At 52.2% G+C, this 23,300-nt stretch overlaps 7 protein-coding genes across 7 annotated transcripts; 3 read left to right on the forward strand and 4 right to left on the reverse strand.

Annotated features, from left to right (window-relative positions):
• Positions 1-864: 864 nt before the first annotated feature.
• On the forward strand, positions 865-2,115 carry PG997_008566 (uncharacterized protein; the record flags this gene model as incomplete). Its single annotated transcript, XM_066812881.1, has 3 exons — positions 865-902; positions 1,379-1,776; positions 2,000-2,115. The coding sequence occupies 3 exons, from the start codon at positions 865-867 to the stop codon at positions 2,113-2,115; spliced, it is 552 nt and encodes a 183-aa protein (XP_066668223.1).
• A 100-nt stretch (positions 2,116-2,215) lies between these two features.
• Positions 2,216-3,071, forward strand: PG997_008567 (uncharacterized protein; the record flags this gene model as incomplete). Its single annotated transcript, XM_066812882.1, has 2 exons — positions 2,216-2,319; positions 2,690-3,071. The coding sequence occupies 2 exons, from the start codon at positions 2,216-2,218 to the stop codon at positions 3,069-3,071; spliced, it is 486 nt and encodes a 161-aa protein (XP_066668224.1).
• A 583-nt stretch (positions 3,072-3,654) lies between these two features.
• On the reverse strand, positions 3,655-5,048 carry PG997_008568 (zinc-RING finger domain-containing protein; the record flags this gene model as incomplete). Its single annotated transcript, XM_066812883.1, has 5 exons — positions 3,655-3,981; positions 4,011-4,396; positions 4,459-4,580; positions 4,647-4,898; positions 4,969-5,048. The coding sequence occupies 5 exons, from the start codon at positions 5,046-5,048 to the stop codon at positions 3,655-3,657; spliced, it is 1,167 nt and encodes a 388-aa protein (XP_066668225.1).
• A 714-nt stretch (positions 5,049-5,762) lies between these two features.
• On the reverse strand, positions 5,763-6,722 carry PG997_008569 (uncharacterized protein; the record flags this gene model as incomplete). Its single annotated transcript, XM_066812884.1, has 2 exons — positions 5,763-6,376; positions 6,524-6,722. 2 exons carry the CDS (start codon positions 6,720-6,722, stop codon positions 5,763-5,765), a joined length of 813 nt encoding a protein of 270 aa, XP_066668226.1.
• Positions 6,723-9,991: 3,269 nt separating this feature from the next.
• Positions 9,992-11,482, forward strand: PG997_008570 (uncharacterized protein; the record flags this gene model as incomplete). The annotated part of the gene is made up of 5 exons (XM_066812885.1): positions 9,992-10,193; positions 10,253-10,371; positions 10,454-10,601; positions 10,804-11,376; positions 11,433-11,482. 5 exons carry the CDS (start codon positions 9,992-9,994, stop codon positions 11,480-11,482), a joined length of 1,092 nt encoding a protein of 363 aa, XP_066668227.1.
• Positions 11,483-12,138: 656 nt separating this feature from the next.
• Positions 12,139-14,205, reverse strand: PG997_008571 (arginyl-tRNA synthetase; the record flags this gene model as incomplete). The annotated part of the gene is made up of 2 exons (XM_066812886.1): positions 12,139-13,830; positions 13,921-14,205. The coding sequence occupies 2 exons, from the start codon at positions 14,203-14,205 to the stop codon at positions 12,139-12,141; spliced, it is 1,977 nt and encodes a 658-aa protein (XP_066668228.1).
• Positions 14,206-15,723: 1,518 nt separating this feature from the next.
• PG997_008572 (uncharacterized protein) lies at positions 15,724-17,092 on the reverse strand (the record flags this gene model as incomplete). The annotated part of the gene is made up of 5 exons (XM_066812887.1): positions 15,724-15,950; positions 16,002-16,079; positions 16,136-16,178; positions 16,223-16,456; positions 16,592-17,092. 5 exons carry the CDS (start codon positions 17,090-17,092, stop codon positions 15,724-15,726), a joined length of 1,083 nt encoding a protein of 360 aa, XP_066668229.1.
• Positions 17,093-23,300: the final 6,208 nt, after the last annotated feature.

Genomic DNA, 23,300 nt, shown 5'->3' on the forward strand with positions numbered 1-23,300 from the left:
CCGTCTAGGTCTTGGAGAATGGTAAGCACTTGGTCATTCACACGATTGAAGAGAACAGACTTGGGTCTATAGTACAGTATTAGGCATTACTATGGGTATATGAAAACAAAGTACACTACAACTTACAGCCTACCTTCCGCCTGTTCCATCTCGAGCTGCATACTCGTACATTCTCAGATTTGTTGTACATCAGCCTGGCCTAGCCAGACTGTAAAGACTGAGGATGCCTCCCGTAATACGCCATGCTCCGTCTACACTAACGCCGTCATACCAAACCAGCACCAAGATAACCACCCAAGATTCATGGCCACTAGCCAAGAAAGTAATAAAGAGAGAGGGATAGAGACCATTGCCTCGCCTCACCAGCCACTGGCCGGCAGCTGAGAAGGCAGGTGAATGGTTCTCGTTTGTCGGGGGCTAAGAGGAGGGTACGTCAACAGAGTAGGATCGCCTCCGCTCATAACCCTGGCCGAGGCTATGATGGGACGACTACCTACTTGTCAAACGGATACCCCTTTTACTAGCCGCACTCATACTAGAAGATGAGGAACGGACACACTGTGTCTGAAGAAGAAAGAACCTCTTGTCTCTGGCCGGAGGCGGAGGAACTTACTCGTCAGCACATATAGGGGTTCCAGTCACTCAACTGGAGTCTGTCGTTTGTCACCGACGGAGACCATCTGCACTGGGACTTCCACTTGTTCTCTGGCCGGAGTCAAGAGCAAGTAGCCAGACAAGGAAGTCTCCTTTTGCCGTCGGTTTTTTGTTTGCTTAGTGTCGTATTACCCACGAAGAGTTACGCTGGCTTGCTACGAGCAGACTCGAAGTCACCAGGCTCTCGTGGGCAAGTAGTGTGAGAGTTACATGGCCAAAATACTTACCAATCTACCCAAAATTCCCCGGTATGTACGGTGAGAAGTTGATAGTAGAAAGGAGGGCCAAGCTCTCGGATATTAAAACAGTAGTAGAAGAGAGAGTTGCGAGGAAAGAGGGTCTCGCCACAGGTGCCGCGGGCCTTTCCCTCTCTCTACTTGGAAAGAGAAGAAAGTGCAACCTAGGTCGTATAGATCTCCTCGCTGAAGGAGAGGTAGATTGTGTCGGTCTACCAAGGAATAGTCGGAAACATACTAGTGGACATCCATCGTTGTGGTACTCCAGGAGCGTGAGGTGTATATGTGACAAGGGCACGATGACTGAATCCCGGGCGGTGAGCTGTTGAAACGAGGCAGCAGCGAGGACAAGATACTTTCTTTCCCCAGCGACTGCCACCTCGAGTCCTCCTCCTTTTCTTCCTTGAACAGCCCACCGAGCCTACCTGATGGAAAGGTTTAATAGTGACCATCCGCGACGGCACGCTGCCGCTGCGCTGTCACTCCAGCCTCCAACGGAACCCCGGCCCGAGCATTGCGCAAGCGCGCATTATTGACCCGCAGGATCTCGTTCTCAGCCTGGAGATCCCGGAGCTCCGTCATGGCGCTCCGGATCTGGACCTCGAGGCCCAGGGAGCGGTGCACGTAGGCGTCGGCCTCGTCCATGGCGTCGTCGCGCTCGTCGAGGATCTTGCCGATGACGGCCGGGACCTCCAGGGCGCTCCCGAGGCCCCGAAACTCGTCCGAGCACGCCACAATCGCCTCGAAGGCCACCATCAGGGGGGACGGCCTTTTCCTGGAGGCTGTCGCATCGGTGCTGCTCGTGCTCCAGGAGACGCGTCGTCTGGCACAGGGCTATGTGTTTCTCCTCTGCCAGCGCCTTCCACGCGCGCTCGACCCGTAGTCGGTAGGGGTCCATGTCGGACCACTTTCTCTTGCTCCGGGTGGCAAGCTCCTCGCGCTCAGCAGGAGGCAGAAGACAAGAAGAAGCAGAGGGAGAAGGGGGCAGGGAGGGAGATGGGGGAGGTGAATCAGGAAGCGTGGGCGGGAGGACGACGACGGCAGGACGACGGCGGGTACTGGATACTAACTCGCCAGTGATGCCCTGATCCCCGTGTCCAAAATAGTAGTCGTACCCGTCGGCCTCGGACTCGCTGCCCGAGGTCTCATCATCGCTGGTGATGCTATCTTCCACCACGCTATCCTCGCTGCCATCCTCGACGTTGACAACGGAACTGACATCTGAGAGCTTCTCCCCATCGCCACTGTAGTCTTCGCCCGCGATCGCCGCAGGTTTGGGTGAATCAGGGAGCTCATGGAACTCGATGAGATCAGCGGAGGTAAAAATGCGCCCAAGGCGCTTACTACGCCGGCTGGAGAGACTTTCCACCTCCCCCTTGCTACTTCCCGAGGAAGAAGGACGAGATACCGAGGAAGCGGTAGAGTCCGAGTCTGACCATTCGGGGAAACCCGTATAGCCAGCAGCCATAGCGTCGATGCGCCGCGGCATCCACAGGGGGTTGATGACACCGTCGGGCTCATCCACCACCGCAGTCGTCGATAGCCGCGCCAAGCTGTCGCCACTATCCCGAGCACGAGGATGAGGATGAGGAACCGGACGACGACGTACCTGCTTCTTCTCCTCTGTGACGACGGGGCTTCCGCTACCGAGCTCCACCGGACGCTCTGGCGTGTTGTGATGCGCCCTCGCAATCGGCCGCACCTTTATGGGCGGCCTATTCACCGCATGGGCCATCCCCATCTCGTTCAACATGGGCTCATGGATTCGGCGCTGAGCATCCTGGGCTACCTTGAGATAGCCCGGATCAGCCGGCAGGGGACGAGAAATACGAGACTTGTCAAAACCTTGCCGCTTCGTCACCTTCTCTATCTCCCTCTCCTTCGAGCCTCGGAACTTCGGCAACCATTTGCGACCTTCTCCACCGCTCCGAGTCTTGGGTGGTAGGGGTCGATGGGCCTCGCCTTCCTGCCTTCCCGGGGTCCCCGGCTGTGCATGGTGCCGCAATGGCCGAGGGTGACCATCTCTATAGCCACCGTGGTGGTGGCCCGGCCGGTACGATTCCTGTGGATCGTCCAAAGATGTCCATGCCCTCTCTCGAGGACCACCGAGTGCCGGCACTCTGGGTTCAGGACGTCGGTCTGATCTTTGGGGCGCACCAAACAGAGTGGGCTCACCAGTAAAAGTGCGGCTATAAGCGTGTTGTGCCATGACTATTTCTAACGAGAGTGAAAGTTGGTGCGGGGGTTGGGTAATGCTGGAAAGGAGACTTGGAGTTGGTTGATTGATTGTATGGCAGCAAGCAAAGCAGGGCGGGACCCCCCTTGATATTTATATCATCGCCGCGTCCTCTGGGGGCTCGCCTAAGGACTTATTTTCTTGGTTCTCTGAATGAAAGGCTAAGTACCTACCTTTTTAAAGAGAACACAAGCCTTTCAAAGGCGGACCGAAGATCGAAAACAATGGTATACAATGACATTGATAGTACGTGCCTTTGTTCTCTGCGCAACGAGCCGCTCCTGAATATTTATGACAAAGAGTTGGAAGTAACTTATTGTAGTGGATGAATGGCCCAGACCAAGTCCTCACACACCGAATGGGCACTTCTCAGAAGCTTCAATTTATCGTGGTGCGTATCCCCTCTTCATATTGCCTAAAATGGAAGCACTGTGACTATTGCTCACAACAGACCCTGGGCCATGGGCCAGATCCCTCCGTCCCATGATCGACGGTGCTGGAGCCGGTCGTTGTATTGCTACGAGAAGGTTACTGTGTATTTCTTGCAGTGTGATGCAATATTGGGAAGTTACCTTGTGGCCTGGATGCAGCATTGTATTCAGGCAGGTTTCCACTTCCAAGGCCCACTTTCATGCCAGAACTCAGTCCTCCTGTTGCAAATCTTCCATTGTGGCGAAAGTTGCCATGCAATTCACTGAGTGGCGCTCTGGCGTTGGCAGTAGGCCGCCTCGGTGATCGTACTGAGCCAGATACAAATCCGGGCACGGCAGTTAAGTCGAAACCTGGTTGCTCGCCAAGCCGCTGGCGGTGGGTAGAGGGTGTAACCGGGATATCGGCTACTATAGTGTTCAGTAACTAATTGGGGAAAGCGTTGCGTGTCATACAGTACCTTGTGCTCCAATGGTTCGCGGAAATGATGGCCCGTGGCTGAGCATCCCATCCTGCGATGAATATATACCTCCCATCCTGTTGGTCGTATCAGAAAGTTGGCGCCCAGGTCTGCCGTATGGAACACCTTGATCTTGGTAGAAGGGAGGCACATTCGTATGGTCCTCGCCGTATGGGTGCACCCCATCATCGATCGAACCGTCGGGCCGGAAATTCGAATCAATGGCGTCCTCGGCGGCATCCTGTATCTGACCTAGCATAGCCTTTCGTTTGAGTTTGTCGTATAGCTCTTGAACCTGCAAGAGCTTGCGGTTTTTGTCTTTGTAGGCCTGCGCAAGCTCGGCGTTCTTTTCGTGTAGCGCTTTCTGCTCGTCGGTCGAACCTGAGTAATCCGGTGTCAGTAGATGTGGGAACAACGGGCGTGATGGTATCAGCGTAGCTTACTTTTGAGACTGGTGTGCAGCGAGGTGATTTGGGCGTTCGCGTCGTTGATGACCTTGTCTAGATGGACAGTAAGATGGGAATACTTGTCGGCCAAGGCCTTGCCGAGGAATGCTTGGTAGGACCTGTGTCAACGCGCAAATTATTAATAGGTATTACTGGGCAACACGGGAGTGCGGCGCTGGACAAACACTTCTTGGGTTGTCTGATATGCCCAGAACCCTAAAGCGCGGCTTGCGCATTCCATTATGACAGTGGGGCTTAGGCCGCTCAACACGCTTGTCTTGTAATCCTCGCTTGGGTTGAGGTTGGCAATGACGGCGTCATCGGGGTTCTGCAAAGACACGCGGCAGGCTGGGCATACGTGTTCTTGTGAATGTCGGCTGCTCGAACCGGGACCGGCGAGACCTGACTGAGCAGCACAATCGGTGCAGAAGATGTGGCTTTCAAGAGGGAAATCGTTGGTTAGGCTGACAGGCTCGACAATGGGCCAGTGGTGGTTCTGTCGCTCACCTGCAGGTGGTCACCAGGGCTCGGCCACTCAGCTCTTTGCGACACTTGAGCGAGTTGCATCTCAGCTTGTAGTCCGACATGTCTGGTGACTGAGGCTATGGCAAATATTGTCACAAAAGTGAGGAAACACGGGTCAGATCTTTCGAATCACGGACAAACGGAATAGCTCAGGGTGAAGGTGCATGTGCAATTGGTTGGTACGTTTCAATGGTCTTGTTTGGGAAACACTTTAGGCAGATTAGGTCTTGGAGAAAATGTACATGTAGGCATATGACCCAAGCTTAGAAAGGATGTGCGCCAAAGTTGTCGAACAGGAGGCAAAAGAGAAAGAGGGAAAGAACGAGCTCGACCCTGGAGTGATGCGAAAGGCACCTTCCTCGTTACTGTGCTTTGGGGCACCTTCCTTTGCGAAGAGAAAAAGGTGGAACATTAGTCGACTGATAGTAAGGCGCCCAGCTTCCAAGTTATCTAACAAGTCCAACAAGGAGAAGTAGCAGAAGGTTGAAGCAGCATCTCTCGGATGCTTGATGCGTCTCAAATGTACCTATATAGTCTATTGGTATGTGTATATACATGGATCTAGGTGTCTATTTCAAACCTGGTCTATAGGCAAAGGCCGACCTATCTCTTCATATTTGAAGTATTCATATCCAAGCGCCATGCTTAGCCCATACATACTCTGCTGTCCCGGTCATAAGCTATCTTTGATTCTTTGTTGTCATCGCAAGTGTGTTGGATAGCTATGCTGCCGTGTGTGCAATGTCATTTTCTTGCTGTCAGGTTTCTGCCTGGCTTCAACGACGCATAGTCTTTAGAAGCGGAATCCAACCCATCCAGTACATTGTGATGGTTCCCTTGATGGCCGCAACCAGCCAGAGGCAGGGTCCGACCTGGTGCGTAGCTTTGGAGACCCAGCCACCGCAGATCGCCCCCGCCAGCGTCAGCACGAACGCGATGGCGCGCCGGTTCCGCTTGCCGTTCTTGCTGAGCCCGACCAGGAGGTGCTCGTCGCTGACCAGGTCGCACAGCAGGCTCGTTATGACGACGGTCGGGACCTCGCTGACGCCCAGACCGCGGCTGTTGACGATCTGGCCCGCGGCCTGGAAGCTGAGCAGGGCGACGGCGGCGAGCTCGGTGAAGTTGACGTTGTTGGGGTTGCCCCGCGCCGGGTAGGTGCCGTCGATGATGCCGCTCTGGATGATGGACGCCGCCACCACGACGCAGATGGTCTGGAGGGAGAACGAGAAGAGCAGAGTGCGTCGGAGACGGGGACCGCCGATGAGCTTGTGCAGTCTCGCGAAGGAGACACAACCGATCGCGAAGCAGCCAAGGGAGCAGAGAGAGCGCGCCCAGCCGTACGGTTTGTTGTTCTGGCCGGAAGTGCCGAGTGCGATGAAGATTGTGTTGCCTAAGGGTCAAACATTAGGTTTCGAACAGCTGTATACTCCAGGCCAGTGGTTTGGACTTACCCGTTTGCATGGAAACGAAGGTGCCATATGCTACAGACCTTGTTAGCGCCAACAATTAGTTTTCGAAGATCCAATGCGTGTCTCACCGTTATACAGAGTTCCATCCGTCAGGCCGGTGACAAAACACAAGACCAACAGGGGAATGTAGCCCGCGCGAGTATCGACACTGCTCGAGAAATGCGTGGACAGCTTCCCCTTTACGGTGGGAATCTGCTCTTGCTCGGAGCCGGAGCCAGAGCCAGAGCCAGGCTGAGCCTCCTCCAGCTTCTCCGGATTCGGCATCATCTCGAAACAATGTAGATCAACCTAGAGTGTTTTACTAGAGCAGTTCTGTCTCGTCCAGGTAGCAAACGTTCTTCACTTTTTGGGCCTGGACCACAAATAAGAGTATAAACAAGTCGGGTAAAGAACACCCAGTTGCCAGAGGAGGTCCGGTAGAAATGCTCCAAATTTGCCACGGACACGGAGGAAAAGGCGGCTAGGTAGCCCTTCTCTAGGCGCTTTGGCCGTTTCAGATGGAGATGCGATCGGGTTACCGCTTTAAGCTTTCTCCGCGTGTCTCGGGGAAATCGGATGGTATCGAGTGCCGGCCGTTGTTTCGTGAGTTGGCAGTAAGAGTCAAGACACCTTTTAATGCAGATTGCGAACCCACCTCGCTGCTGACCTCGAGTCAGAGGCGCAAGCGGAGGCCACGCCGCAAGAGAGGGCGAGTGGGTGGAAACGGAGGCAGTCGAAAACTCTCAGCCCCACGAGAAATGAAGAAAATGGGGTCCGGAGAGGTTTGCCCAGCGCTTGACTTACAGGATGCGCTAATGTTGCATTGCCAAGACCGTCCGTACTGTCAACACCAAGATAACGAGGCGGCACGGCCATTTAAGCATATTCAGCTACCTACATATGCACCTATGCGCGAATTTTGGTTGGCTGGCGGGGGCGATGCGCGATTGCATAGGACGGGAACGATTGGTCATTGCAACGTCAGAGTACCAAGCCTTGGCATATCCATCCGCGGTCTTGGCCGCCGCCGCCCCTACAGAAATACAGAGACCAAGCCTTGGTCTTCTCCATCCGCGGCCTTGGCCCTGTATTGTTCAGCTCTTTATCATCGCCCATGGTCGCTCAATTAGCGACACACCTTCGCGCAAGAATTGCGATTCTGGGAAGTCGAGGGAACAATGAATGCATATGACCTGGCCTCGACCAAGTCCATCAACCCCAACCATCGCGCGTATTCCGATACGAGAGGTGCAGGTAAGTATTGGCGAAATGTGTTGTGCTTGGCGGACGACCTCCACAGGGCTTTTGAATAGACCGACTTGGCTAGACTTGGCCGGCTCGGCATTCCCAATATAGTGGACCTGGCACCGGGGAAGGAGAAGTTCTCTGCGACTCTACGCCATGCCTCTCAGGCGCGCAAGGGTTACGTTGCAGATCGACGAACCCGCCATCGACCAGTCAAAAGCCGCAATGCGCCCATGGTAGGGTCTTATGTGCGGTGGTTAAATGGCAAAAGCGCCAATGCTTATACGCGATACGGGAGTGTCTTGCATGGAACGCGATACAGAAACCACATTGGCACTTTCACCGGTGCTGGTGCGGGCTAAGATTAGACGTCGGAAAGCCAAGCCCCCTTGACGTCAACGTGGCTCGAAAGTCGACAGTCATGGGTGTGAAAAGGGTCTTTTCTCGATCGCGGATACAAGAGACGGATAGCCTCGACACGAGGGTTCATTAGGTAGGTAGTCGCGGAAAGAAGCAGCAACGTTTACTCTTTCCTGCGTACCCCTGTTGCTTTCCATATGCTGCTTTCCCGATATGGACAACAGTCCTGTACCTATTCGCTGTACTTCCTTTTTGGGGTAATTAACAGTCATGTTCAAAACATACAGGGATTCGTTCCGGCTTTCGCCGTATCGTTTCCACCTTGGACCGGTTTGTATGTGGGAGGAACGAACAAGGATACATGGAGGATGAGAGATAAAGAACTATGTATGTAGGTGGATGTCTGGCTTGAATAGAGTTCGTCCAGTGTTTGTCCGACGGAACGGGCCGTCATCAGGACGAATTAGCCTTGGTCCTATTTCTCGACTAGCAACTTTACCCGGCCATGCCTAGAGAGTGTGGAGTTGTTTCTGAGTGCTTATTTTCCTCGTCAAAACGTAATGGCGTCCCAAGATTCCATGTCGTAGGCCAAGTACTCCCGGGGGCTTGTGATCCCCCACGTTGTATGCGAACTACATAGCATCGCGAGAACCGTTCCTCGAGCGTCCACTTCCTTCCGCCCCGTCTCGGCCTTGGCCCCGGATCAAGTCCCTCCAAGGCAATGTTCACCTGCACGGCGCTCGATCCAGAATGTGTGATTTGTGCGCATATGCCGCCGCTTGAATCGTATCGTGACTCTTGGACAGTGTTGGCCCAAGAAGAGAACCGATCGACATGCCGAGAGATAACTGCATCCCAGAGGAATCAAAGCCAAGACGTAGGACTCCGTCGTCTCCCAGCTGCCAAGGCGGGAGCAGAACTCATCTTCCAAGACCTTCTATCCAGAAAGCGTTGCTTACGGCGGTTAAGCTCCTCCCATGGCGAGTGATAGTGGCCACTATGCATAGCTGTGCTCTTGGCTGGCCTGCAAACAAGCTCTCGATGATACCCAGCGCTGACGGAAAGGAGCTTGTCCTGACTTTCCTAACGATACGACACAGTAAGTCTGAGAACAGTAGGGCTTAAGCAGAAACGATTTTCATTTACATTTTCTGGAAAGCAAGAAATTGCGTTCATGAGTCACGATTCTGGTGTGAAAGAATTGCGGATTTGACGACACTTTGGTCAATATTCCTGCCAGGAATATTTTCATGGGACACGCATATCCATACTCCCGAAGGGAGTTGACCGAGGACAGGCCAGGATACTCCGACTGTAAGTGACATCCGCCGGCAAATAGCTGATCCCGTGGTTCACGTCTTGGCCTCATTCTGGCCAACAAGTGGACCCCTGGCGATGGAAAGAAAGTGTAATGTAGGTTGTCATGAACACTTCTGCGGGCAATGAGATTGCCTGGGATTGCGCTGCCATTCGCCGCTTTGGTCCGTCTGGCTTCCCCTATCATCCCTCATGGTGGCACCCCGAGGTAGTATGTGATGTCCTCGGCGATGTGCATGAACTCTTCTCGCTATCGCTCTCCATGCGGTCCGGTGGGTATGAACTTGCGAAAATCACTACAACTTATGTGAAATGAAACGTTGCCGAGATGAGCGACGTTGCAAATAATTCCGCCTTGGCTTCTGCTCGTGGAGGGGGAAGCTATCTACTCGAAGTCTTGGTATCGTGAGGAGACTCGCATGGCGAGAGGTATGGATGACTTCTAGGAGGCCTTCGAACCGAGACGTTAGATTGTGATCGAGTCATGATCTCAGTATAAATATCTCGAATTATCCAGCCAGAAACAGGACAGTCAGCTCCATCTACCACATCGCATCACTTCCACAATCTCCTGCTTCTCATTCTAAGCATATCCTCCATATATAGCCCAACATTCCCATATACCCCTATACACAATGGCACCTTCAATCGAGTACGAGCCCATCTCCAGAATGGAGACTGAAGCCCCAGTGATTCTCCAGACTGCCCCAGAAGTCGAGACCCATCACATTGCACCACCTGTCAAGCCCATCTCCCTCGTCAACGCAGCCGAAGTCGTCGAGGAAGAGGGCTACGCGGTGCAGCTTCCCCCAGCCTGTCCTCCGGGGCGACCAGCCCGTCTGAGAGCTGGCTCCCTCTCAACCACGTTGCGGCATCCGTCAACAAGCCCAGCTCAGGGGCTACCAAGCTCCGCAAGATGATCTTCGACACCAAGGAGCTCATCGTCTGCCCCGGTGTCTATGATGGTCTTTCTGCTCGCACGGCCATCGAGCTCGGCTTCGACGCCATGTACATGGTAAGTGAAACCAATCTGCAGACCCCCAACTGATAGATGTCACGGGAAATTAATACCTTACTGACTGATATCGACATGATAGACCGGAGCTGGCACAACCGCCTCACGCCTGGGCCAGCCGGACCTGGCCATTGCCCAACTACACGAGATGCGTGAGAACGCCGAGATGATTGCCAACCTCGACCCCTTCGGCCCTCCGCTTATCGCGGACATGGACACTGGCTACGGCGGTACGTCGGCGGTTCTCATCCCCAGACCCCAAACCCCAGACCCCAGACTCTGTATCCCCCATTGAAGAAGCCCCCTTATTGCCCCACAGCCGCAGCGGATACTTCCATCTTATACCCACTATACAATCTACGCGCTGCCCGTATTTATCCGCATCCACTATCAAACACATTTACTGACTCGTGTCCTCCGACGCAACAACAGGTCCCATCATGGCCGCACGCACAGTGGAGCAGTACATCCGCGCCGGCGTCGCAGGCGCCCACCTCGAAGACCAAGTCCTGACGAAGCGGTGCGGGCACCTGAGCGGCAAGAAGGTGGTCCCGCGGGAGGAGTACATCTCGCGGATCCGGGCGGCGCACGCGGCGCGGGTGCGGCTGCAGTCGGACTTCGTGCTGATCGCGCGGACGGACGCGCTGCAGCAGCTGGGCTACGACGAGTGCATCGCGCGGCTCCGGGAGGCGCGCGACGAGGGCGCCGACGTCGGCCTGCTCGAGGGCTTCGAGACGCGCGAGCAGGCCCAGCGCGCGGTCCGGGACCTCGCGCCCTGGCCCCTGCTGCTCAACAGCGTCGAGAACGGCAAGAGCCCGACCATCACCGTCGACGAAGCCCGCGCCATGGGCTTCCGCATCATGATCTTCAGCTTCGCTACGCTGGCGCCGGCGTACCTGGCCATCAAGGAGACGCTCCTCCGCCTCAAGAACCACGGCATCGTGGGCACGCCCAAGAATGTGACGCCGGTCACGCTGTTTGAGGTGTGCGGCTTGAAGCACAGCAGTAAGTCTCTACGGCCTATAAAGCCCAACAATGCAGGTTGCTAATCATATCTCTAGTGTCTGTGGACATGAACGCTGGAGGAGCTTCATTCAAAGGCGGAGTTTGAGTTTATCAATAGTTGGGCTCGGTTGAAACTGAAGGATGGATGCTGGCATCCTTGTTTGAGTATTTCCTATTTTCATTTCTCGTACGATATTTTGAGTGGTGGGATTATAGCAGGGCGGATGCAAATATTTGGTACAGATTGCAAGATACATAAGTAGCAATGAAGAAACAGATGCACTCGTAAGCTTTTCTCAGACCCTGTGCCTGCCCTTGTGCCGTCTGGATCGAGTCGATAATATGGCGTTCACGTGGGTTCACCACGGGGCAGGCCCAGGTCGCGAGGAGGAAGCTGGTTCAAGTAGTCTTGTGAAAGGCACAATAAAAAAGAAAAATCGAAAACATTGGCTCACTACCGGAATCGAACCAGTATCCCCTTTGTTCCATCACGATGGGAGCAATGTGCTTTACCATTAAGCTAAGTGAACCTCGTAGGTCGTGGTGTTACGATGCTGGGCTACTCGGCGATCAGCTTATTCCATGTTATGAGTGTAGCGGGAACCAATCTGCAGTCAAATTCAATATCGTAATCAATTTCTTGTACATAGCCATAATCAGCACAGCCAAACTGCAAAGCGGCCCAGTAGCAACAAACACCCCCCCGTAGAAACGCTCCAATATATAAATATCAAACACGCCAAGCCCTGTGTGAGTGCTTACTCATCCAATAGGGGGAACCCCAAGAAGGTTCATCCCATGGCCAAGTACCTGCTTGACACACTCATACAACATCAACTTCGCCTTTCGGCTCTCGGCCGTCTCCTCCTCGGGAGCCGCACTGCTGGGGCCGGCCCCATCTTCATCACCACCGTCATCACCACCGTCATCTTCTTCCTCCAGCTCCACCGCCGACGCCTCCGCCAGCCGTGACAGGTACGACAGCAGCCCATGGGGCTCGAGCGTCTTGAACGTGGCCGCGGTGACGTCGGGGTACTGCGCCATCATCCGCAGCAAGTCGATGCTCTCGTCCTTTTGCAGCGCGGCGTGATCAGGGGCTGGGTCATCTCCGCCGCCATCCTCGCCCTCACCCTCGGGGCCCCTGAGCTCGGCGATCACGGAGACGAGCTTGGCGTACTCTTGCTGAAGCATGCGGCACGAGTCGCCCTCCTCGGCCGTCATGCGTTTCTTGTCGAAGGCATAGCCGTGGGAGCGCTTCCCGAACAGGTCCAAGGATAACAGGCCCCCAACTGCAGCTGGATCTCCGCCACAAGAAGGGGCGGCATCGTCACCACCGTCTTCATTATCCTTTCCATCCTCAGTTCCTGCAGTTTTCATGATCTCCGCACACTCGTCGAGGATCTGTCCCAGTGACATAGTCTTCTTGACATGAGGCGCCATGCCCGTGATGTCGCCGAAGCTGACGTGTTGCAACTTCTTAGCCAGGTCCTCGCGGCCCAGGAGTTCAAGTGTCTTGAAGACCTGTTGGAAGTGCGAGTTCTGCTTCGAGGCGACGACGTAAATCATCTTGTCGAACGCGTGCTTCTTCTCGCGGTCCACCGCGGCGGCGAGGTCCCGCAGGAAGTACGTGCTGGAGCCCGTGCGGGCTCGCACGATGACTGTGCCAAGGCCCTTGTTGCCGTGGTCCTCGAAGTTGATGATCTGCGACCCGTCGCTTTCCTGGAGGACGCCGTTTGCGCTGAGGGTCGCTTCGATCTCGGCCATGGTCACTTGCAGGGACTGGGACTCGCCCGAGTACTCGTCAAACGTGACGCCGAGCCGCTTGTAGGCAGGCTCGAGCTTGGTCAGGATGATGTCGCGGAACTTCTTCCAGAACGCGAGGGCCTCCTCATCTTTGTCCTCCAGCTTCTTAAAGAACCCATCACGCTGTGCGAAGATGCCTTGGCTCTCAATCTCGGCCGTGCTCTTGCTCTCGTTCTTGGCCTGCTTGCTGGCATCCGATTCGGGCTGGAAGTCGGCCTTGATCTTGCCGAAGACGTCCATGATGTAGTCGAGCGGGTCGGCTTCCAGCGCCTCCTCAGAGCCATACTTGTCCCACCCCACAGCGAAGAGGGCCAGGTCCTTACCCCAGTCGCCGAGGTAGTTCATCCTCACCACGTCCCAGCCCATGCACTCGTACATCTTGGCCACGAAGCCTCCGACGATGGTGCTTCTCAGGTGGGATCCGTTGAAGTCGCCGGGGATGTTCGGAGACGAAAACTCTACGACGATCTTCTTCTGGCCACCCTCCGGGTTTGTTGGGTCCTTGAGGCCCTGTGCATGGTCTTCACCGTAGGTTGTGCCTCTCTCACGGATGTACGGTAGCATCAACAGAGGGAGGGTCTTCTGAGAGAAGAAGAAGCGGAGCTGAACTCCATCGGGGTACGGAACCGCGTAAAGGGGCGAAGTAGGCAGCTATAAGTGGAAAAAGGGGTTGTCAGATCATACCATGATGACAACAATCCTTAGTACAGTAACAACCACGAGAAGAACCAGATCATATACCTTCTGTACAAGCTCTATAGCGAACTCCTTGATGTCTTTGACATCTTTCGGCTTCAATTTCGGCACGACAACGGCCAAATCCGCCAGAGTCAGATCGGTTGCTGTCAGTATTGCTTCATAGGCGGCCGCCACATCGCACTCTAGTGTCGCTGCGATGAGGCTGGCAAGGTGCAGCCGGTAGATATCAATGGGCTTTGTTAGGGCGTTGGCCGCGGGGACATCCGGAAAGGGGGAGTCCAGACCGAGGCCCGCGAGCCGGCCTTCGAGTTCGGTGAGGCTAGCCATCTTGACTATGTCATCAATGCCAAAGTTTTGTCTCATGCGGAAGCTATTTCTGCCTTCGGAAGATAGTGTTGCTTGCTTGCCTACTTGCAAGGCATATTTTGATCGAGGAAAAGGTTGGGGTCATGGTGTCCTACAAGACATCTCTCAAAGTATGGCATCTTCAGCAGAGCCTCATGACGTTAAGTGAGGCGGGCTGTGCATGAGGCCAATATTGCGTGGCGCATTTGAAGCAATAGGAATCAGTTCGGAAATCTTTGGGTAGCATTCATGCATTTGACCCAAGGACGTTGGGCTTCCATGATGTTGCACATACATTTGGAGTCCCGGGTGATTGGTTCAGGCTGCTATTGCCAACCAATGGGCCCTTGACACGCTCAAATCGCTTCAGAATTGTCAGCCTCTGGGCAGGCGGGGGGAGATATTGGCTCGTCCGATATCACTAGAGGAGGGGTCAACCGGTGAGGCAAGCGGTGCCAATACACGACTTCTATCAAAGCCAATGCTATATCAGCAGCCAAGCACGCGGATGCCTACATAAGGTGATCGCCGCTTAGAATGTAGCTCTTACTGTTGCCGATCGCCGATAACCCAGCTGACAATCGAGTCTGCCTTGCTCATGCCAAGATAAATCTAGGTCGCTGCCATCCCTCCTGTGCTGTGATGGAAGATCGAATCCTCGCCACAGCCCAACATGTCAATGTGTGCGACGGCTAATCTAAGGATGGGGAGTTCGGGTTGTACGTTATCGGAGTGAGCGAGAGAAAGGTACAATCTACCCCTGACCGGTTTACAGAAAGCGCAATTCGCTATCGTGATTGTGATACTGCAGGTAAGTCGATGTGTGATCAGTCGCAAGGTGGTCACGGGATATTATTAGGCATCGATGTCGCCTAAGGCTGGTAATCTGTCCTAAACAATGTTTATGGACTCAAATGTTCACATAGAACTCTGACTCTACTCCTATAGACTGCAGATTACGGCCAGTCGGTAAGAACAGCATATGACAGCATAAACGAGATGGCACGCAGCAAGTACAGCCTGAATAGCTATGAAATCTGGAACTATACAAAACGATACAATACAAACTTGATTATTTAGTTTTACCTTGTCATTTGCCATCAATCAAAGATATTCATGGATAGTACAACTATTGGCACAAATATAAGTTTCAAGAATTGAGGGTGATCCAGTGTCATAAGAGTCATGTATTGGTGCTGGGACACGAATTCTTTAACATGAATTCTGGTAATATCAGCTCAATTATGACAGGATAGAGGAGTTTATCCGGACCTTGTATGTACCGCTTCTGGATATGTAAGACCAGACCCATCCCGTCTTAAAACTGGCTGACGCCTATGCTCATCTCTATTCTTGTCACGATTTAGTCGCCTAATGGAACTACCGTTCCTCCATGTACTGTTACGTTCAGACCGACCTCTAATCAGCATGGCGTGTCTTCTCTGGGGTATGACTTCTTGCCATAACGGGGAGTGGCCTGGCGTTTGCCAAGGGGCTGGGCTACCGGGCCTGCCATCCTGACCAGTGTCCCTGAGAGGCAGTCGTCCAAAGACCAAGGAGTTCACTACCTGAGGCCACGTGAATCCATCCCGTCTCTTCTGGATTATTGAACCCAAGACGGTGATGCCAAATGTCACCAGTATGAACCACACGATCGTCAGCTTCCCATCTAAAATATTGGCTTGGAAAAGCCCGGCGGCTAAGGTCGGAGCCCCGAAGAAGAATATCTGAATACCGTCAGTGAAATGTTTGCCCGAATAACTATGTCCATTACCTACGTATGTAGAATTCGTCGTGAAGTTTGCTTGCTGTAAGACCATGACGAAGTTCCCAGCAACAGACAGATGCAGAAGAAGCTGTGATGGTATCAGATATATGCTTGTATACATTTCTCTCACAGTGCATAACTTACTTGCTCCTTGAACACTTGGGCCTCCTGACGTAATGTAGACAAACTATCACGGATCATGTCCAGCTCATCTACAGACTGCCTGATTACTTGAAGTGGAAGCTGCAATAGCTGTGAAGGCTCAGGGTCCGTACATTTGACGAGTCCGGACTGTTCGAATTTGACGTATGCCTTGATCACTTTGTCCAAGGTGACCAGAAGCTTTTCGAGAAGATACATAACGGCAGTCACCCACTCGTAGCTTTTATTGACAGCTTCCGCGTGGCCATCCGTAGATGCCAGCGTCAACTTTGCTGACGGTGATGTAATATGGGGATTGCTCAACTGGGAGTATACGTTTAGGTCAGTTGACAAGCTGAAGGGAAAATAAATAGCCAAAAGAATAACTTGGGTAACAAGGGCGTCTCCAAAAGAGAGAGTAATGAATGTATGGGTGCTAATAAATTAGAGCCAACTCACATAGCCCGAGACTTTCGACGACAATTCATCCCGAATGTGATCCCATTCGTCTTTGATTTTATCCAATCGGGAACTTAAGATCACGAGAAAATAATGTCTTGGATCTAACCACTTGTGCGGAATCGTGGTGTTGCCAATGGTCAGAGGGTCCGTGAAGTCGGCGTCATCATCCCCATCGTAGTCCGGCAACATGTCTTCATTGTCCCCACAAACTGATTCATCGTTATTGTTTGCCCCTGGATAGAAGTAGGTGTCGGAGAAGGACAAAGCTGTCCAATAAGTGTTGTTGTAGCCAGTTATCACGCAAGAGGACTGGGCTTCGTATAGATAATCGACTGGCATATCCTTTCTATTGCCCACGCCTGAGGCCATAGATCGTGACAGAAAAGACATGTCCTGCAGCTTCCTGAGAGGCTTGCCATCCTTGGTCCTTCGGGCGTCTTCACAGTTGCTCCCGTTACTCTGATCTCGCCAAGCAAGGTATGGAAGGTGAAATTCCATGACGAATGCTTTGCCTTTATCCTCACATGGCTACTATGTGTCAGTTCACACCAAAAGGGTTCCGAGGTCCGAGGAGAATAAGAAAGGGTAGTTTACCAAAATACGAACACTCATCAGCCCATCAGCTTTGATGTATCTCTTTATGAAGTCTCTTAGCACCAACCGTTGATTCCATGGCGCCCTACATATTAAACTGCTGACGGTATGGCAGCTTGGATCAGGGATGTGGCTGTGAAGATTAGTAAAGTGATTATTCGAAACAATTTTCTTTCTCTTACATGCGTCTGATACGGGCATCTGTGAGGGTCTCGTGTCCAAGTCGCTGTTTCCTTGTCAACCCACAACTTCCAGTCGTAAAAGGAAAGGGATTCGTGTTTCACCTTCATTTTGAGGATCCTTAGGAACTCTTCATCTTTCATAACACCACTATAGCTCCGGGGTCCATGCCCGAGGCTACTATCATCCAGCCATACCACATTGCGATTGAGGGGCGAAAAAGTTTCAGATCTGTGTTCTAGAATAGACTGATTGCTACACAACGGGTGGAACAATCGTGGGAGGCGAAATCTTGCTGGCGAATGAACAGGAATCGCCAGGAATTCGTCAAGTGGATCAAGCGATGGGCTGCCCAGGATGGCATCTTTCATGTCGAGATAGGGGGTATCTTCTCCATTTGGGCTTATTTCGTTTGTTTCCCAGTTGAAAGATTTGCTGGGACAGGAAATATCGGAAGTAATAGACATTATGTGAGATCATGTACTTGGTAAAGGTGCATTGCAAGACACCCAGAGCAGCTGGTGGCAGTGATGGAGGAGAAGGGAAAGTAGCAAGACCCTGTAGAGCCCTAAGAGTACAGCATCGTTGTTTGGCAATTTCCAGTTGAAGAGCAAGGTGACAAGTCAATTCCAACTTAGGTCCGACTGGCGAAACCTGTTGTTTTATACTTAGAGCCGCCCAGTTCACAGCGAAACTGGGATCACCATTCAAGATCACTAGCGTAGATCATCTCTTCGACCAAAACATCACATTGGCCTTTTCGAAGTGTGCGAGTCTTTTAGCTTGAGATAAGGGAAACATGGTTTTAATTCCTGAGATCGTCAACTGGCCCTGGAGCTCCCCAGTCCATGCAGTACGGCCCGAGGCGCGGTCGCCTTGTTGCGTAGTGTGGTGTGGTGGTGGTTGCCTTGCTCTATCAAGCCTTTCTCTCCATTGGTTGACCGCATCCTGCAGACTCCGAGCAAATTCATATCATTGGGCAAGTTGCTTTTGAGGATAGTCCTTCCCTTAACTATCAGCATCATCTTCAATCGTACCCAACGCTTCTTGCTGCGTGGTCTGCAGTGGATACCCAAGCACCCAGTGGTCACAGCATTGGAATATGCCACTATTCAGAGTCAGCAGGTCCAGATGATCGCATCGCCGCCTTGAATTGGCTCCTGTTCGGATGATACAATGCCGGAAGACATCGAAGTCTTCGCCCGGGCTATGTGGCCATTCGAGAGGGCCACCAGTGTTAGAAGGACACGCCTCCTTGCTTGTAACCAGGCGAGCCCGATCTAGTGGTGCTGTGCGGCTTACTTGTTAGCCTAGGCAGCCTGCCTCAAGTAGCCGGGAGATGACGGGGAGCCTCTACCACTAAGATTTGGGTACGCCACTTTCGTGCACACCATCTCGCCCGACTTGCCGTCTGCTGTAAGCGACAGGGCAGAATCATAGGGGCAAGGTGTATTGCAAGGCCGGCCACTCTTTTTGACTGTTTCGACTCGGCAATTGGCGCAACGCGGTGTGCCGCAACTTTCGCATGGATCAAGACGAATAGGCATGGGGCTATGCCAGCAAAAGCACTGTCCAGGAAGAACCAATTAGCAAGTGTATTCTTCCATCAAGTTAAGCTCCTGGTTCTCCAGTTAAGGATCGAACTTGCACAGGTCCAAACGACGACCTTTTTCCCCTTTGGTCCGTGTTCAATGAATTGGTCGTCGTTCAATTCGATGCAGTCGGCTTCTCTAACCCCGCTCGGTGAACTTTCACGAGTACGCCACTCTTGGCCATGCGGATGCCTCATAGTCTTTTCTTTGACTCCTTTTCAAGATGAACAGTGTCTTTCAAACAAAAAGTAACCTCGTGGGTTTGCAAAATTGACCCTGAACAGCCACAGCCGTAATTTCGACCGTCTTTGCCGAAAACCACGATACTTGACCGCCTCTACCAAAGGGGTAGGGCCATAGATAAAGCCAATCAGTAAGACCCCTCACATGACCTGCATAAGCCACTGCGATGCAGTCTTGAGCTCCCACACGTCAAGAAAATTCATATTGCCAATTCATAACCCTGGGCGGCCTGTTCTCAGCCCTCCGGAGATGAACGAACTCCCGACTGAGACATCGCAGACTCCATCAAGCAACTCTATCTGGGAACTGCACGACGATGGTCACACCAAGGAACTGAGTTTGGAACAACGCTCGAACCAGTGCAATTGCTTTGGCGGATCAACCTGCCACCAGACGGTATAAGGGAGGGGGTCACGACATTTTCGTGATCAGCTCTTTCAAGACATCTTGCCTCGATCACTTAAGCACTTGGCGCCTCCGAATCACGCATTGCTCGGAGAATTACACCAATCGGAGGGCCGAGCGGCTGTCAGAACGCCCTTAAGAATGGTAAAGCCTGCAGGATGTGGACAGTGGTCAGAATCTGCTGCAGTTGCTGACTCTAAGCGACGCACGGAACGACACCTTATATAGCGGACTGGACAAGCCCCTATCTCCACACAGACATTAACCTGCTAGAGGTGATGTTAAAGTGAAATGATAATGACTACGACATTATAGGACAGACGAAATATTCATGAAGTGCCAGCTGGTATGGAAGAAAGGTCGCATCCAACCTGAGTTCAGGAGATATGGGTTGAATAAAACACGATTCTTGGTGTCCTACCTATCCGGTAGTCTCAAGAATTTCTGGTATGTGGGTTTCTCAGTGCAATGGCGCACCATAGGCTAGAATCTATGTCGTAGATCTGCAGAATGTATTGTAATGTGTATGTATTTCCAGGTCTGAAACCGAATGCAAGGTATAGGTGAATATGACGAATGGCTTGGTTTGAGACACTATAGCTCCATGACATGATAAGTTCGCAATTCGAATGACACATCTAAAGAAGATATTCGATACCAGAACATTGGCAAAGCTCAATAGAAGTCACACTGCCCATTCAGAACTCCAGTCTATCCCAAGCAAGTAAGACTTTTCGGGGTGCCCGAATGAAAACGGCAGACCAACCATTTGATATTATAATGCCTTCTTTTGAGTCGATATGTGTTGGGTTTGCTCGGTTTTAAGTCACTTCCCTCTGCTGGCCTGCGCTGGTATGAGTCGAAAAGCAAAAGAACAAAAAAAGTCAATTAGATAGCATGGCCAGATTAACGGACCATGAGTGTTCACTGGCTGAAAGCAAATTGCTTTTTTGGAAAACCACTTTCGAAGCACTTTACTGTTCTAGAAATACGCATGAAAGGATCGTGATCTCCCAGAGATTCATACTAGGCCGGATATCGGTAATGAACTCACCCAGGAACGAACGGCGGACGTCATGTTATACATTTCCACAGAAAGAACGGTATTAAGTGATTGGCTAATACCTGGCCACTAAAAAGGGGCTAAACTAAACTGAAGCAGACTGGCATGGACGAGTTGAGTAGATATGAAGGCCTTTTTCGACATATCACTTTGTTCAACCAGGATCTTACCGAGTGCTGTCGTGCCAATCAGTGCCAATCAAATAGTCGTTGACAGCGGAGAAGTTACCGAGGAAGCAACGCACCAATTCCGATTTCCATGTTCATTCCCTATTTTTTCCCATCTCAGAATATCGTACAATTTACCAAATTCATGGCCAACTTGAAATTCTCCTTTGCCCCTGAATTGAATTCCAGTGCCTGCGGCTCAGCTCAGCTGGAAGCGCGCATAAACGAATCAACCGATTTTCGTCACCCAGGCTATGTGTTGTCTAGTAGTTCGAATAGTCTGCAGCACGTAAGGTTAGACCGACTCGAACAAAATGTTCTTAATGTTGCTGCCGGCTTCAGTGACTGAGCTTATCATCGCCTCAGCTCGGCCACAGCTCGGGCAGCAACTGCAGGGTCTTGAACATCTCGTGGACTGCATTGCCACATGTCAGACAGAACTGCATTAGCCCTTCATCCGACATAGCCTGACACTTAAAATGTCATTGGAATGCCTCTTCCGACATGGCAACTATGCTGCCAGCCGGCCCCGCGCCTCATGCACTGCCTGCTTCTTCGCCAGCTATACGGTCTCACCACCTTGCAGTACGTTACGCTGCCTGGTCAGCACCTCTGAATGCATGCGACGAGGGGGAATACCGCATGATGCTGTGATTGTTCATGAAGAGTGTTTTCGCCTTCGGGTACATAATGAGGACATCACCTAGCCAAGGTGTAGGGGAGCCACGTGGCGTTAATCGAACAAAGTTTTATGATGCAGGGTTATGAGGTCGAGAACTCAAGTGTTGGCAGTCAGACTTTAGCCAGTGTCACACCGCGTCGAGAGTGTCTGACAGCCTGGCAGCGGGGTCGATCTGAACACCAAAGAACATCGGGGTTGTTAGAAAATGCATCGCGATGGTCGCGATCATTAGCCTCTTTGATATGATATTAGAAGAGAGCTTCTGGGACACTTTTGGGGAAGTCGATGAAGAGTACGGGTATGGACCATACGTCACGCGAACCACGTCCAAGGGAATTAAAACCAGATAGTATCAATAACTCTAGGTCATAAAAGGCCTAGAAGCCAAGCCGACCACAGCTCCTATGCATTTATCTGAATATCTTCTTCTTGTTCCCTCCCCAAAGAGGTGCTATCGCTCCGCACCCTGCTCTCGAATTCAAGGGGTCGGAATTTCAGGGGTCGGGAGTTAACGAGGAGCCTTTACCACTAAAGGAAAAGGGGGAGATCTCGTTCTAACAGCGAGCTGACAGCTTCTAAGAAACCTCAAAGAATTAGCGGCGCGTTTTATTTTCGGAATTGATCAATTTGAAAGGCTGGCGTGTTATCAGTACTGTAAAAGGTGTGGTATTTCTTGCGTACGGCGTCGTCTGTTCTTTGAGCTGGCGCGTATTCAGATTAATGCGGTATTGCTCGCGCTCGACTCTTTGACGTACCGGATGAACTTTGTGCTTATTTCGATCCCTCGACATCACGAATCCAGGTGGCAAGGCCGCTAAAGTATCGAAAACAGGTTGTCGGTGATTGGAAGCCAAGCTGGTGAAATCGGCTGAAATACAGCGAATTGGCCGAAAGGCTGGAAAGCTGGCTGACCAGGAGACATCCCCTAGGAAAGATTGCGCCACTTTCAACCACACCAGCCTGCCAACTACCGACCACTCTTTCTGACTGTTTCGACTCGGCAATTGGCGCAACGCGGTGTCCCGCAGCTCTCGCATGGGTCAAGGCGGATTGGCATAGCCACATGCCAGCAGACGCACTGCCAGAATGCCAATTGGTTAGTGTTGCAACTGAGGTCACCGAATTAGGCACCGAGACCAACTTACACAAGTCCAAACAACAACTTTTTTGCCTTTGAGGCCGCACTCCTTGAAGGATTCTTCGGCGGGTTCATCGCTGGCTTCCTTGACCCCAGTTGAGCCTGAAAGCTTCTGGGCGTACCGAGGATGACCATCTACATGTAGGGTCATTGCCTTGTTGTCGCTTCTTGCTGTCGCATTCGAATCCATGAGCAGGCGACTGGACTTCTTTCTGGTTGTTGTTTTTGCCTGCATACAGTCGTACTTATAAAACGTACTCTGTCACGGTAAATTTCTTTGAAGTAATGACCGGTTACGGAGTGTCTGATTGCGGGCCACGTTGTGTGAACACTGACCACCTTGAGTCCTTCCTCACTTCCCTTGGAGGTTTGTATCGTATCTATCACCAAACCACAATCCTGAATAACAACAGGTCCGGTGTAGGGCGTGACCAAGGGTTACCACATTTAGATGTTGAGCCAATAGGAAGACGCCGGGTATGCTAGAGTGGGTACCAGGAGGCGCCTGTCGGCGAGATTATAAGCTTTTGTACAAACAACTTATTCAGGACCTACTAATCACAGCGGCAGGTCTAAGAAGAAGGTTGATCATTCTCTTCAGAGGGATATATATGGAATACAGACACAGCCCCTGGTTTCAGA

The sequence above is a fragment of the Apiospora hydei genome (assembly GCF_038363865.1).
Source record: "Apiospora hydei strain CBS 114990 chromosome Unknown utg000006l_segment0_segment0, whole genome shotgun sequence".
Lineage (NCBI taxonomy): Eukaryota > Fungi > Ascomycota > Sordariomycetes > Amphisphaeriales > Apiosporaceae > Apiospora > Apiospora hydei.